This window comes from Geotrypetes seraphini, chromosome 17, assembly GCF_902459505.1.
Source record: "Geotrypetes seraphini chromosome 17, aGeoSer1.1, whole genome shotgun sequence".
Lineage (NCBI taxonomy): Eukaryota > Metazoa > Chordata > Amphibia > Gymnophiona > Dermophiidae > Geotrypetes > Geotrypetes seraphini.
The window spans coordinates 28358363-28375115 of record NC_047100.1 but is presented as its reverse complement, the minus strand read 5'-3'; the positions used below and the strand labels follow the sequence as shown (position 1 = coordinate 28375115).

The following is a 16753-nucleotide window of genomic DNA, read 5'->3' as shown; positions in this document are numbered from 1 at the left end:
CTCTTATACATAGGGGGAGGGGGAGGGTATAAAGTTATATTAAAGGTTTGATCAATAGTTAAGAATATAATATTTATATGATATTTTTGAATAAAATATTTGTGGAAAGGGTGGGTGGGGAGGGTATAAATTTATGTTTTTAAGATGATGTTAGAAGAAATACAAGTGATGTTTATAAGGTTTAAATGATGTAATATTGTGTTCTTGATGTAAGATGGAAAAATGAATAAAGAATTTGAAAAAAAAAAAGTTGATTAGCAATTCTATTCCCTCTACTTTATTTTCACCGTTGTTACAATTACCTATACATAGCTTAAAGAATTTTAAATAAATAACTGAAATAAAATTTTTTGTTAGTTTTGCAATTTTATAATTCCAATTATAATGTGCCAAGAAAAACATTTGTTCAGTTTAGTATGCTGGAGCTAATAAAGTTTGAGAGACACTGGTCTACATAAGAACATAACATATGAATAGCCTTACTGGGTCCATCAAGCCCAGTAGCCCATTCTCAAGGTGGCCAATCCAGGTCACTAGTACCTGGCCAAAACCCAAAGAGTAGCAACATTCCATACAGAATCTCAAAGAATAGCAAGATTCCGGAATCCCAGAGAGTAACAAGATTCTAGAATCCCAAAGTGTAGCAACCAGGGCTGTGGAGTCGGTAGATAAATGTTCCGACTCCGACTCCTCAGTTTTTTGTACTTCAGACTCCGACTCCGACTCCAGATACCCGAAATTTCCTCCGACTCCTTGACTCCGACTCCACAGCCCTGGTAGCAACATTCCATACAGAATAGCAAGATTTCAGAATCCCAGAGTAACAAGATTCTAGAATCCCAAAGTGTAGCAACCAGGGCTGTGGAGTCGGTAGATAAATGTTCCGACTCCGACTCCTCAGTTTTTTGTACTTCAGACTCCGACTCCGACTCCAGATACCCGAAATTTCCTCCGACTCCGACTCCTCAACTCCGACTCCACAGCCCTGGTAGCAACATTCCATACAGAATAGCAAGATTCCGGAATCCCAGAGTAACAAGATTCTAGAATCCCAAAGAGTAGCAACATGCCATGCTACCGATCCAGGGCAAGCAGTGGCTTCCCCTGTGTTTTTCTCAATAACAGATTATGAACTTTTCTTCCAGGAACTTATCCAAACCTTTCTTAAAACCAGCTATGCTCTTACCAGAGCTTAACTAGTCTCCGAGTGAAAAAATATTTCCTTCTATTGGTTTTGAAAATATTTCCCTGTAACTTCATTGAGTGTCCCCTAGTCTTTGTAATTTTTGATGGAGTGAAAAATCGATCCACTTGTACCCGTTCTACTCCACTCAGGATTTTGTAGACTTCAACCTATCTCCCCTCAGCCGTCTCTTTTCCGAGCTGAAGAGCCCCAACCTTTTTAGTCTTTCCTCATGCGAGAGGAGTTCCATCCGTTTATCATCTTGTTCGCTCTTTGAATCTTTTCTAGTACCGCTATATCTTTCCTGAGATAAGGAGACCAGAATTGAACGCAATACTCCAGGTAAGGTCGCACCATAGAGCGATACAGAGGCATTAAAACATTCTTAGTTTTGTTAACCATCCCTTTTTTTAATAACTCCTGGATGAAGAAAACAGCTAAAATTAGTTTTGTTGGGAACAGCTGGCCCAGTATAGCCAGATGACTGAATGTACACTTTGTTTTAAACACAAAGTCAGTGGTGCAGTGGTATTAATGTTCTCTGTGTACATGCTACTTTCCTCATCAGACTAAAAAAGTCTGCCCTTACCTGCATCTGGGAGCCCACGACTGTGTTATTGCAGGTCAATTCCGTTTTATTGATGGTGTCCATGGCAGCAGTTTTGCCTACCAATTCTTTACCGGATCGGAGATGCCGCTCCAACAGATTCTGCACATCTGCACTATACTGGTTTGTGAAGGCTTCTTCATACTGATCTGTCCATAACCGGATACGGTTTTCCCAGCCCTCTGTGGTATTTTCATCCAGAGTGTGAGCTTCAGAAGGAGAATTCTGTAGAAGGAAACATTTTTTTTTTTTTTAATTTCCATTTTAAATCATTTTATTGAAGAGATTAATTTCATATGCAGAGATATAGGTCTCATCATACATGTTTCATGTAACTGGTTAAATAATCCATAACATTATTTCTTAATTTACTGCATATACTCAAATATAAGTTGATCCGAGTATAAGATGAGGTACCCTTTCCCCTCAAAAAAAAGGAGGAAAAAAACGTTGACTCGAATATAAGACGGAGGAGGGGGGTGGGGGTGAGTGATTGTATAATATTCATGTGTCCTGCCTTCCCCGCTCCCTATCCTGCCAAGCTCTGCATTCAGTCTCCCTCACTCCCTACCAGGCTCTGCACCCAGCTCCCTCTCTCTCGATGTCCTGCAGGCTTCCACTGGACCTGCTGTATGACCTGGTGGGCCAGAACAGGAGGGATCCCTCCCATCTCCTGGTTTTTTTGTTTTACCTCACTCCTGCCTCCCCTTGCGTACCTTTTTGAATCCCTGGTGGTCCAGTGGTAAACCGAGCAGGAGCAAGCTTTCCGCACTCCTGCCCCATGCTCAGCCCCTCCCTGAATGGTCGCCTCAAGTTCTCATGGCCCAGAGGTGTACTGGGTATGGGCGAGCTATCCTCGTTCCTTCCCGGCGCTGAGCCACTCACTGAATGGCAGTCATTCAACGAGCAGCTCAGTGCCGAGCAGGAGAGAGGATAGTTCACTCCTGCCCGGTACACTGCTGGACCACCAGGGATTCAAAAAGGTACGCAGGGGGAGGTGGGAGGAAGATAAAAAAAATTGGCAATTGGCCAGGACAGAAGACAGGAAGGATCCCTCCTATCTCGGCCCACCCTACCAGGCCATATGGCAGGCCCAGCGGAAGCCTGTAAAAAGTCTAGGAGGGGGGCAGGTGGGTGATGACACAATATAAGCCAAGATCCCCATTTTTGAGCCATTTTTTTGGTCCAAAAATCTCGGTTTATATTTGAGTATATATGGTATCACTTTTTAACCAGTACAGTTTCTTTTTTCCCCACTTCAAATTCTTCTCCCTGTAGACACTAGCACATTCTAGCAAACAATCTATGCAGGGATATATAAGAGAATTACTTCCATTTCCAAAAAGCATATAAGACAACAAGCAACAAAGAGGGAACAAGAAGTTCTATATAATGCCAAAATTAAAGGAGTCAGTGAAATTTCTGCAAGACCTGCAGCAATTAAACAAAAACATCACAATACATATTTAATATTCTTTTGCTGTGCCAATCTTTTTTTCCTTTTAAGAGAACAAGCACCATAGGTGAATTGACAAATGAGTGACCAGGCACCATCTCCATGACATCAGAAAGAGCTATTAGCTGAATAGCTCACTACCTACCTTCATTCTCAAGGACTTGCGTGAACCTTCTCGAAAAGCCTACAAAAAAAAAAAAATTTGGATTTTAGATTTATTACATGCTTTTTCCAAATATGAAGGAAGAGACTGATTTGGATTAAGTTCAAGACTTTTCAGCGGTTACATAAGTTTCAAGTTTATTTTAGTCTTGATATACCAATCAAAAATTGTTTGGGCGGTGTACCATTAAAAATAATGGGTGGAGGGGACAATAAAATTTAAAAAAGCTAAGACATAAAACATAAATAAGGCATAATAGGGCAAAATTGTAAAAGAAACAGAGGGAAGAACTACAATATCTTGATAGGAAAGAGTATGAGGGGAAAAGGCAAGGAATGTATATAAATAGGTCCTTACTCAGATTACAAGATAAATAGCTAATTCAAAGATTCTTAGGGTATCATATGATATGCAAATTTAAATAAAAAAGTTTGAAGGCTAGACTTAAATTTAGATGATGATGTTTCATGACAAAGATGTGATGGAAGAGCATCCCATAATGTTGTAGCTGTGACCGAAAATATGGTCTGACCATATAGGTTTACAATCTACGTTTGTGAGAATTGCGACTTGCCCAAATTCGCAAGTGCTGCTCTAACCAGTAGGTGCAATAATTTCCTTATTCCAGAGAGCTCACAATCTAAGTCGTATCTGAGCTAAAGAGAGGGTGAATTGACTTGGCCAAGGTCACAAAAAGCATCAATGAGAGAAGCCAAATTTGGCTTGTTTGGTTCACAATCTGCTTCTAGGCTACTACTCCATTCAAAGAATTCTCAAGCTCCCGTTCAAGACTCTTGCATGATTCAGAATGAGAAAGTGTATCAGTATTATTGAAATACATCAGTTTCTTCTTAAGTCGAACAAAAGGTACATAAACAAAGGGACAGACAGGGATATGACAATCCCTGAAACAGGACTGATTGCAACTATGGTTTCAGGATTCGTGGATTCGGTTATTCGCGATACTACAACGGGAACTCGCAGCAGCCATTTTGATGACAGCTCTGCATGGGGCAGGAGCATAGGCCGATCTATCCTGCCCCGCATTGCCACTAGACCACCAGGTAAGGTCTGTGGAAGGTCCGGGACGCAGGAGGGAGGCGGAGGTGAGTCAGAGCCAGCCCTGAAAGTTATTTCAATATTCGTGGGTCGGCTCTGCCTCTAACCCCCACGAATATTGAGGGTCTGCTGTAGTTGAAGGTACATAATGTCTGACCTCCCAAACATGAAGTGCTGTAAAGAGAGAGAAATTTGTGACTCAGAGGAAGTGAAAAGTAGTAGAAGAGGGGCAAAGCAGGAAAGAAAAAAACAAAACAGGTGTTGCTGTTATAAAAGAAAGACAATGCATGAATTCAGATTTTCTAAGAAGGAAACAAGTACACAGTAGATCTCTAATTAGAAAATGAATGGTACAAATTGAAGAACTAGGGCCGGTACTGGACAGATTTGCACGGTTTATGCCCCATATATGGCAATTTGATTTAGGATGGGCTGGGAAGGCCTTTGATGGGTAATTTAGAACATGAGGACTGCGCTGGGCAGACTTTTACAATTAATGACGGTTCAGATAACTTAGAGCAGACATGGGCAACTCCGGTCCTCGAGGGCTTTCAGGATTTCCCCAATGAATATGCAGAGATCTATTTGCAGGCACTGCTTTCAATGCATATTCATTGGGAAAATCCTGAAAACCCAATTGGATTCCGGCCCTCAAGGACTGGAGTTGCCCATGTCTGGGCTAGAGTGAGCTTCGACAGCAACTCCAGGAATTGGAACCCAAGAACAGTACTGTGCAGGTTTCTATGGTCTGTGGCCCAGAAATATCAAGGAAAAAAGCCAAATCAATTTAATCATGAATTTATAATGAGTAACTATTGGGCAGACAGGATGGACCTTTCAGGTCTTTATCATTTACAGGTTTCCTGCATCAATATAATCTGCTTTTCATATGATTTCTAAGCTTTGATACACACCTTGATTTTCTTAGCCTTAGGTGCTGTACGAACTTTCTCAGTGCTCTTCTTCCTCTTTTTTGGTTTGGCTCTCCTGACCCTGTTGACAGTAAGGGTGATGCTCGTGGGCGTGTGCTGGGTTGCTGTGTAGAGCACCGTAGATGGGGAGAGTTCTTCATCCCAACTCTCAGCAGCACTGCTTTCTCCACCTGCTGTGTGGAGGGAGAAGCAGAATGCTATATTTATCCAAGCAATATGCAGTCCAAAGGTAGCCAGTTTAGTTCAGGCTTTTCACCCCAGTCATCTACCTTATAAGCTCCCCAAGAACAGAAGTTTCTGTAGTCACTTCCTCTTACAGACTCAGGACTCAGGATTTACTGACAAACTCTGCACTTCAGTAGAGGAAAGTGAAAGGAAGGGAGAATGGGGAACAGGCAAGGTACTCAGCCAAAACGTATATCCTTTCCCACCTCCCAGCTCAACAGGGAAGAGAAAATTGCAACAAAACCTTCAAACCTAGAGAGGAAATATTCAAATAGCCATTACTTAAAATACAACATCTGGCATGAAGTCTTGAGAGTAACCTGGTCCCAGCGAAGCATCTCTGAAGTGTCTAAGAGAACATCAGATTAAAAGCGGAAGGTGCTACTGAGGTGCAATCAGTGCAGCAACCATATCAGATGATCTTAGAACCCGTGCTCCTTCCTGCAGAAAACCCTGATACTAAAACCTGAACTGCTGTAGATTTAGAGAGAAAGAAAGAAAGAGAGAGAGAAAAAGAAAGAGAAAGAGAAAGAAAAAGAAAGAGAGAAAGAAAGAAAGAGAAAGAGAGAGAGAAAGAAAGAAAGAAAGAAAAAGAGAGAGAAAAAGAAAAAGGAAGAGAGAAAGAAAGAGAAAAAGAAAGAAAATGAAAGAGAGAAAGAAAAAGAGAGAGATAAAAAGAAAGAGAAAGAAAGAAAAAGAAAGAGAGAAAGAAAGAAAGAAAAAGAAAGAAAGAAAGAGAGAAAGAAAAAGAGAGAAGGAAAGAAAGAAAGAAAAAGAGAGAAAGAGAAAGAAAAAGAGAGAGAAAAAGAAAGAAAGAAAAAGGAAGAGAGAAAGAGAAAAAAAGAGAAAAAGGAAGAAAATGAAAGAGAGAAAGAAAGAGAAAAAAAGAAAGAAAACGAAAGAGAGGAAAAAAGAAAGAGAGAGAAAGAAAGAAAGGTGCACAGTTCTACTAGTCAAATAAAATAGTGCAGAGCAGAGCACAGGAGTGGTCTCTCTTACCCGAGATGATGTCCTGTTTTCTGTGCTGAAGTCGGATCACTTTTCCTCTGTTCACACCCCTGCAAGTTAACACAGATAAGAGATTACAAGATAGATATGCAAAACCAAAGACAATATTACTCTCCCAGTAACAATAATTGACCTTTGAATGCTCTAAGCTACAATTATTTGATCACCACCAATATACACAAAGGATTCTTCAGGGAGCTTGTGAATTAAGTGAGCTCAAGGTAGTTAAGGAACTTGGTTGGAATCACTAAGCAGAGGATAAGGCTGTTACGGGATAACCACAAGTCAGTATTCTGCTGGAAAAATAACGTATTTACGTGTCACAGCATGAAAACCTTCTTTACTATGACAGAATTCAAAGGCTCGTCATGTCCTGTAAAGAGCCTCGATCTGTGTAATTTCTAAAATCTTTACTGACCACCTGGTGGCCAATGCACAACTGCTTTGCATTTCAGGCGGCTATTGTGAAACTAAGACTATGAAAAGAGGAAACCCACCTGCACTTCTCACACTTCAGGAGGAAGCCATCTTGGGGCAGACTGCAGTGACACCAGCTAGGGATGGAATCTCCTTCTGAAGATGTATCACTGTCTCCAGAGTTCTCCTCATCCTGTGAATGCAAACCGTTCAGTTTTGCCCGAGGGATGATGGCCTGGACTGGCGGGGAAGCTGGGGGTGTTGGTGGGGGCGGAGCTCCATAGTTATGATCCTGGAAACACATGAGAATTTTGTCAGTGAGGTCCGAGGCATATGCACCTTCATCATAGCTGACGTGACTTAACATTCTTCTGCAGGCAATACCATGATCCATGCCAAAAATGCAGGCATAAATCTTCTGTAACATTACTATTTAATCTTCTGAAAAGAGATAGACAGCTAGAGTACCAACTAGACTCAAGAGTCTAAGGGTGCAAATTACAGTGGAGGAATTATAATTTACATTAAAGAGACATAGTCATCCACTACACAGAAAGAATATTTATGGTTCCAGAATACTGGCTCTAAACCAGTCGTGCGGGAGTTAACTATGTTAGGTTGCACAATATTGGGCTTGTATGATGCATAACAGGGAATGAATTTGGAAAGCTCCCTAGCAAACTATACAAAGAGCTCAGCATGCCATAATGAAGAAGAGAATTAGCTTCTGAAGTACTCACAGCATAAGGTAGCCCTCTATAGCCATGACTTTGCATACTCCCATAACCATGACTGGTGTAGGCAGCCTTCTCACTGACAGCTGGACTTGCTTCCACTGACTCTGGTCTGCAGAAATCACCCACATACAGAAACAATAAGTAGACAACATGCCACTATTATTTATCATTAAGATTCTAGTCCAGAATATAAATCCTATGTAGACTGTTCTGGATTCATCAGCATATGGCTGCGTCCAGTTCCTAAGTCAGCCAAGGCTCTGGTTCTTCAAAGACAGTATTTACAGCCTGAGGGAGGGAGAGAGGAAGGAACCTCAGCTAGTATACAACAGTGCCACCTAATGATCAGACTTTGGGCGACCACATAGTGAGTGCCAGGAAGAGCTGTGGTCTGTGGTTTCTGATCAAAGGCCTACAGCTGCAACGGGTGAGCTTCACATACCAGGGGAGTTAAAAACGGGTAAAAATCCTCAGAAGCTGTAAAGTGTCATGGTGTTACCACCCCAGTAGGAGTCCATGTAAGCATAGAATACACTAAAAACTAAAGGGTCTAGATACAACATCTTCACTGGCTCATATCCTGCCAAGACTGACTGACATCTTTCAGAAGGTAAACCTATTGTAAGTGGGTAGTCTTTACATTTCTATATTTGTATAGTATCACCCACATCCTGCAGAAAAGTCTAACTCTGTTGCTGCAATCCTATACTTCAACTTCTTGAGGGCCAGATTTAAACAGCATCTGACAATTATCACTCGGCAGAGAGTACCGTATTTTTCGCTCCATAAGACGCACTTTTTCCACCCCAAAAAGGGGGTGGAAATGTAAGTGTCTTATGAAGTGAAGATACGAATTTGTTAAGCCCGCTGCCGCCACTGCATCTTTTTAACCCCCACCTGACACTCCCCCCGCCGCACATTTTTAAACCCCACCACCACTGCATCTTTAAAACCCACCCGCTCGCTGCTGTCATAACTGGTGGTCCGGCGAATTTCCAGGCCAGCGGAACCACATGTCAGAAACGCAGAGATCAGGAGCAAGCCCTCCGTGCTCCCGCCTGGGCCCGCACCGATCTCCAAATGGCTGCAGTCAGCTCTCGAAGGACTTGCAAGAACTGACTGCAGCCATTTGGAGATCGGCGTGAGCCCAAGCAGGAACGCGAAGGACTTGCTCCTGATCTCTGTGCCTGTGCGCTGCTGGCTGGGAAAGATTACATTACATTACATTACATTAGGGATTTCTATTCCGCCATTACCTTGCGGTTCAAGGCGGATTACAAAAGGTTAATTTAAAAACAGAGTTACAATGATTAGCTAGAGAGGTAGGTTGTAGATCTTATAGACATTTAGCGGGTTGTTGAGGGTGAGGTGGTTTGTAGTAGAGTTGATAGGTGGTCAAAGTGGAGGTTCTTTTGTTATTATTAGTGCAGTAATGGGTAGATGATAGACGACTAAGGAGGGAGGAATTTAAAAAGGTACCAAGGGGGTACGATTAAAGGTACGGGGGGATGATTAAAAAAGGTATTGTGGGGTACGTGGGGGGATGATTTAAGATACTGGGGGGCACATGGTTGTATGAGGGGATGATTTAAGGTACGGGGAGCATGTGGGGGGTATGGGGGATGATTTAAGGTACGGGGGATGATTTAAGGTATTGGGAGGCATGTGGTTCTATGGGGAGATGATTTAAGGTACGGGGGGCATGTGGGGATATGGGGGAATGATTTAAGGTAAGGGGGGAATGATTTAAGGTACATGGGGGGTATGGGGGATGATTTAAGAAAACTGGTGGGCACGTGGGGTATGAGGGAATGATTTAAGGAACTGGGAGGCACATGGGGGTATGATTTAAGGGGGGGCCTGCCTGTCACTAAGCCTGCCTGCTCTGTGCCCTGTCCCGGCCTACCACTAGACCACCAGAGGGGGACAGGGTACAGAGCCTGGCAGGGAGAAACTGGTTCAGAATGTTTGTTTTCTTGTTTTCCTCCTCTAAATCTAGGGTGCATCTTATGGTCAAGTGCGTCTTATGGAGATTGATCGATCATTTATTTAAAAATATTAACTATCCCGCACATCCCAAAATCTGTGCAGGTTACATAAAAAACACACAATACAACTGTATATACTCAAATATAAACTGAGATTTTGGGGGCAAAAAAATGGGGTCCTCAATTTATATTTGAGTCCTCTGGTCTGTGTCCACCCTCCGCCCCCGCCTAAGCCTGCCTGAAGCTCTGGTGGTTCAGCGGTGAGTCGGGACAGGAACAATTCTTCCCACGCCCTGTCCCAGCCGACTACTAATACTACTATTTATTATTTCTATAGCGCTGAAAGGTGTACGTAGCACTGTATATTTTAACATACAATAGACAGTCCCTGCTCAGAAGAGCTTACAATCTAAATTAGACAGGACATTTCAGGGTTGGGGAGATTATAGTGGGTCTAGATGTCTGAAGTAGAGAATGACACGGGGAAAAAATCTGTCCCCGTCACCGCCCCGTCACCGTCCCACCATCCTCTGCACCGCCCCGTCACCGCCATTCCATTCACCGCCCCGTCACCGTCACTGCCATCCCTTTCACCGCCCCGTCACCGCCACTGCCATCCCATTCACCGCCCCGTCACCGTCCCCGCAGCATCCATATAAGCCTTAGTACTCTAATATTTAGCGTATTCCATTCTTATAAATCAAAGTTCCTGCTGCTGAACTAGAGAAAGAGATGTTCAGCTGGCAGGGCTTTGTTTATAAATTTTTATTAACACAACTAATATACCACCATAATGTTTGCGACAGAGGACAAGTATGCAATAAATGCATTTTGCTGTTTCAATGCCAGTGCTCAGCAGAACAACAGACAGCAATATGGACATTCACCTTATGTAGTACTTTTTTAATATATAAAAATAGGCAAAATTAGTTGCTGTTTTATCATTATATTTTCTTGCCATTATAGTATTCTTCATTGATCATTTTTCTTTTTAAATTCAAAACAAATTCAACCTATCTTGTGTCCCAGCATGAATTCATGTTTCACTCAATTGGCTGTTTCAAGGGAATTAACCCTCCAACTTCCATTTGCAAAAATACCCAATGTTGTTCCTTCTATGAGCAATATTTAAATTATGAGGAACAACATTGGGTATTTTTGCTGAATTGTGTGACACCATTTGGGCTGAACATGAAGATTGAAAATGCCTGGTTAGCCCTGGACAGATGATTTGAACAGCCAGGAGCCTGTCCTGGCCATTTAAATCATTTTGAATATCTAGTCCAATGATAACAGAATTAGGGTGATTATAGAAACAGAACTTTGTTGATCACTAAAAACAGTGGAGACTAAGGGTCTATCAAGCTCAGCATCCTGTCTTTGACACTGGCCAGTCTTGGTCTTTGGAACTGCCCATTGTGTCAGAAGCAATAGGGATTAAGTGACTTGCCCAGGGTCACAAGGAGTGTAGTGTAGCTCTAACCACTGGATTTAGAAGTTGGCTTCTTTTGGGATCTTTAACTCATCATCGCTAGGACTCGAATCTGAGTCCGTGGCACCTAACATAGAATGGAATTAGTATGGCAAAGTAATGAAGAATGGTCCAGCAGCCCCCACCCTCCCTCCACCTCACCTTATATTCGTTCCGAGTTTGCCGGCTTCCTTTTTCCCTAGCCGCACGCGTTCAAAAAGCTGTGCATTTAGCCAGCTCCCTCCCTCCACCTCACCTTAAATTTCGAGTTTTCCGGCTTCCTTTTTTCTGAGCCGCACGTGTTCAAAAATCCGTGCACACGCGGCTGCGCGAGTCAATCAAACTTCTCCTCTCCTGCAACTTCCTGTTTCCGGTTGCGTCAGAGGAGAAGATTGATTGACTCGCGCAGCCGCGCATGCACGGATTTTTGAACACGTGCGGCTCGGAAAAAAGGAAGCCGGAAAACTCGAAATTTAAGGTGAGGTGGAGGGAGGGAGCTGGCTAAATGCTACGGGCGGGCGGGCGGTGGCTGCGGGGACCGCACGATCCTTGATACCTCACTGCGGTGAATGGCCTTGTCCCCGTCGCCGCAGCGACTGCTAGTTTTCTTCCCCGTTTTCGGCGGGTGACCCGCGGCTAAAATGCGGTGGCCGCGGGTAAACCGCCACCGTGTCATTCTCTAGTCTGAAGGCAGTGAGTTGGAATTAAGAGCTGAAAGCAGTTTCCAAAAAGTGGGCCTTTAGCTTGGATTTGAACACTGTCGACTCTAAACTACCCCGCCTCCCTGACCACTCCAGACCTTACCTTTAAAGCCCTGATGGTCTAGCGGTGAAGCGGGGCAGGAGTGATCTTCCTAGGCTCCTGCCCCTTAAGAGCTGTGATCCAAAATGCCTGATGTGAGTTCCCCTTGCAGTCTCATGAGACTGCAACAGGAACTTGCAGCAGGCATGTTCAAAGTGAAATCCTTAAGAGACCCTCTTTCACAGTCTCCAAAAAAGAACCTCTTAGTCCTAAACAGAGATGTTAAGTGATTCACACCCCTAACAAACCAAACCTCTTTCTGCATGAGAAGCTAATGATGTCTTCTCAATCTGCCTGCTTAACATGTACCTTTTAAGAATATATCTGTCAAGCCTTTCTTATGGCATTTTTACAAAGATGAAAGAATTAGTGACACAGATACAAAGAGGAGACACACAAACTCTCATATATGCTACGTAAGTAGATCTTTTATATGCACACAGGAGAGGTAATGGCATCCTCCCCATAATCTTTACATGTCAGACAATTCCTCTCAATGGCCATGCCTTAAGAGAGAAATGAGATGGATCCTCCACTGTTACTAGCTCCTGAAATAGAAGGTCTCTCTCCTTAAGAAGTGTTGTGGTTGATCAGATTTGAGACATACCAAGTCAGCATACCACAGTCTTCTGGTCCAGTCTGGCACTACCAAGATGACTAGGCCAGTGTTTCTCAACACACAATATGCATACCCTTAGGGGTACACGGCCTGGCGCCGCGGAGGATATTCCCACCCATCTGTAGAAGCTGCCGCCGGGGATCTCGCCTTCTTGCCCGTCCCCTGCCACTGCCGTGGATCCCTCCCTCCCTGAATTATCAGAAAAAAAAATTCTGCCTCTTACCTAGTGCCCTGAAAGCAATCAGAGCCCTCCTGACAACCAACATTACCAGACAATTGATTGACCAAAACACCTCTACACTGGTCCATATGTCCTGAGACCAGTGAACTTGAAAATGAGGTCCCCAACCAGAACATCCATTGACAAAATCTACTTGTGTGCTTCCAGATCAATCCCTTTTACCAAGTTCCCCAAGCACCATCAAAATAGACCTGTTTATTGCTTGACTCTGGATTTGTACCAATGACTGAGGAAAGACCACTGAAGTGGACTCATATGGAACTGTGGCCAAGGTATTACCTCTATAATGGCTGCCACAAAGCTTAGAATATATAATGCATTGCCCCAGGAGCTACCTGCAACTATAAGTCCCAGATCTGAGTTTTGAACCATCTGTAAGGGAAAGAAAACCTTCCCTCTTAGGTATCTAATCTGGCACCCAGAAATTCTAGATGCTGAGTGAAATGGATAACTTTTCTAAAAGTTCAACCAAGAGACTTCAGAGGCGACTTGAATACTCTCATTCTTCAACTTGGCTATTTTGAGTCAGTCATCAAAATAAGGATGGACCAATATTCCTTCCTGTCAGAATTTTGCTGCCACTACTACCATGATTTTGGAAAAGATTCTTGGGGCAATGATGAGCCCAAAAATGCACCTTGAAATTGATGTTGACCCAGACTTGCAAGCCTGAGAAACTTATATATGGTTGCCAGATTGAAGATAATGCCTGTGTAAGATCCTGAGAAGTGAGAAGCTCTCCTGGACAAACTGCCACTATCACAGAAAGCAGGGTTCCTATATGAAAGCAGGGAACTTTGAAAAATCAATTCACCCCCTTTCAATAAAGAATAGGGTTAAAGGGACCATAAAATATACTGAATAGTGGCCCACATCTCACTGGTCTCTGGGAACAGATATTACTGCACCCCCAATTCTAACAAGTAGGAGAAAGTGCTTTGAATTGCTGCCACTTTTCCAGTACTTAACAATGCAATACTAAAAATAAATTTGTGATTTAGCAGGAAAATTCTAGTTTGAAGCCAGTCTTGACTATGTCCATCATCCTGATCAGAAGTCATTGGATTCTCTCACCATTGCCTCTACTATGTAACCGACCCCTAAATTGTAACTTCCTGGAAATGTCCAGCTATCTTCTACTGTAATCCGCTTAGAACTGCAAGGTACAGGAGGAATAGAAGTCACTAATGTAAAGTGATTCACTACTTATAAAAGGCAGCCCATGTGACCTCCTAATTTTACTGGTGAGGACGACGACCCCTGGGCCTCATTAAGCGAATCTGGAGCTGCTTCCAGTCTCTTTTGCTCAAACCAAGGAACAACTTTTCACCTGAAACTTAAAATACTAACAGGAATTAGATTTACCCAGTCAATGTCATCTGTCGTTATAAAATCTCATCCTGGGAGAAGCTGAACAAGAAGCAGTTTGAGGTTTGTCTTCCAGCAAGTGTTGTGGACCGGATTCCCCTAAATCCTTTACCAACTTTTTGGGATCTTCCCCAAAAAGAAGATTCTAAAGAAAAGCCTGCTGAGATGAGTTCGAGATGCAATTGCAGACCAATTTTGCAGCCACAGCAAACAACATGCAGAAAACAGACTGCCATGGATCTAACTGAAACTTGAACAAGATCATACAGTGCTTGTATAACAGAGGAATGAGCAGCATTCTGAGCAGTGGTTCCCAAACCTGTCCTGGGGGACCCCCCGCCAGTCAGGTTTTCAAGAATATGCATGAGAGAGATTTGCATATAATGGAAGTGACAGGTATGCAAATCTCTCTCATGCATATTCATTAGGGATATCTTGAAAACCTGACTGGCTGGGGGTCCCCCAGGACAGGTTTGGGAACCACTGATTCTGAGGATTAACCATTGAGAATGGAATTGCACTCAACATTAGAACAACATAAGACTAGCCATACTGGGACAGGCCTATGGTCCATCTAGCCCAGTATCCTGTTTCCAGAGTGGCCAATCCAGGTCACAAGTATTTGGCAAAACCCCAATTAAGACATGTTGTAGAAACATACACATTACAGACTGCCAACTCAAGGGCCTGCAACAAAACTGACAAATCTCTTTTCTTGAATATTTTTCAAAGCTAAACCTCCCTAGACCACAACAGTAGATCATCTCTATCCTCCAATCGAATCTTTCCTTTCTTTAAGGACTTGAAAGCAGAAGCTCCTTTAGAAGTTATACTAGGAATATGTCCTTGCAGCAGATGAGAATTAGATGCCTTGGACTAGGTATCTCAGATATGATCCCAATGTGATCTGTCTGGGTAACTGGGCCCCTCTTGAACCCTTATCATGCCCAGGCTGACAGGTGAGTGGATCACCATGAGCTTTTTTTTTTTTTTTTCTTTTTTTTTTTTTTCTTTTTTTTCTGTTTTAAATCTTTATTCATTTTCTTTGTGTTACAACAAGTGTTACAAATAAACTCAATAGAAACTTAAATACACACTTGACTAACTCATATATTAATATCAAGTTTAACATTAATATAATAATCCCCTGTCCCACCCTCCTTCCCAACCAATAATACATAAATCAATTTTATTATATATTCTTTAAATATTAATTTAGTATGTAATATTCAAAATTGAAAAGCCCACCCCAATCCCTTCTTTACAATTATCTAATCATGGGAAAAGTTCATTAGAGAAATTATGTTAACGGTCTTCAGAAATTTCCAAGTTTTATTTATAGGAAAAATTATCCTTCTTTACAAAAATCGGTTAATGGTCCCCATATTTTTTTAAATTTATTCATGTATCCTTTGTGTGTTGCAATAGCGAGTTCCATTTTATATATGTGGCATACCGAATTCCACCAGAACATATAATTCAATCTATCATGTTGTTTCCAATTGAATGTAATTTGTTGTATTGCAATTCCAGTTAAAATAAATAAAAGTTTGTTATTGCTGGATGAAATTTGGCTTTTTGCTCTCATAGTTGTTCCAAATAATATAGTATCATATGTCAAGGCTACTGGATTTTCTAACATTCTATTAATTTGGGGCCAAATTGATTTCCAGAATGATAGGATAAATGGACAAAAGAATAAAAGATGATCTAATGTCCCAATTTCAATATGACAGTGCCAGCATCTATTAGATCTTGAACTATCTATTTTTTGTAAACGAGTAGGGGTCCAAAAAGCTCTATGAAGAAGAAAAAACCAAGTTTGTCTCATAGATGCTGACACCGTACATTTTAGCCTCCAAGACCAAAGTCGTGGCCATTGAGATGCACTAATTTGGTGTTTTATCTCAATGCTCCAAATGTCTCTAAGACCATTTTTTGGTTTTTTATTTATATATCCGGATATTAATTTATACCACTGTGCGGCTTTATGACCTATTGAGTCCATCTGGAAACATAAGAATTCCAAACTGTGATATTTAGCGAGGTCTTTCCATTCAGGGAACCCTTTCTGAATAGATTGCTTCAATTGCAACCATTTAAAATATTGTGTTTTATTGAGACCAAATTTCTGTTGCAATTGTGAAAACTCCAGCATTTTATCATTTTTAATTACATCATCCAAAGTACGAATGCCTGCTAACATCCAATGTTTCCAGATGACTTTAAAACCGCCAATTTTGATCTTGGGGTTTAGCCATATAGTTTGGTTGGTTGATTTACTAATTGGAATTTGAGTAAGATTACTTATGTATTTTAGAGTTTTCCAGGTATCCATAAAGATTTTATGATCTTTGTATAACCTTGGCATTTTGATACTAATTACATGATTAAGACGTAATGGAAACATAAGCCTCCATTCTAGCCAAAACCAGTCTGGAATATTATCTGTGGGTTCTGGGAGGATCCAATACATAC

The 16753-nt window shown here is 42.0% G+C and overlaps 1 protein-coding gene across 7 annotated transcripts in view; it reads right to left on the bottom strand.

Moving 5' to 3' along the window:
• Positions 1 to 16753, bottom strand: part of SETD5 (SET domain containing 5) — a 158213-nt gene that overhangs the window by 70546 nt on the left and 70914 nt on the right. For 5 of the 7 annotated variants that reach the window (XM_033926164.1, XM_033926165.1, XM_033926170.1 and 2 more), the window contains exons 4-9: positions 7791 to 7896; positions 7131 to 7342; positions 6625 to 6683; positions 5383 to 5573; positions 3392 to 3430; positions 1773 to 2015 (exon numbers count right to left, since the gene is read on the bottom strand). In XM_033926164.1, the coding sequence (XP_033782055.1) occupies positions 1773 to 2015; positions 3392 to 3430; positions 5383 to 5573; positions 6625 to 6683; positions 7131 to 7342; positions 7791 to 7896 (850 nt within the window). The remainder of the gene's footprint in view (positions 1 to 1772; positions 2016 to 3391; positions 3431 to 5382; positions 5574 to 6624; positions 6684 to 7130; positions 7343 to 7790; positions 7897 to 16753) is intronic. The other 2 variants (XM_033926167.1, XM_033926169.1) reach the window with 1 other exon arrangement.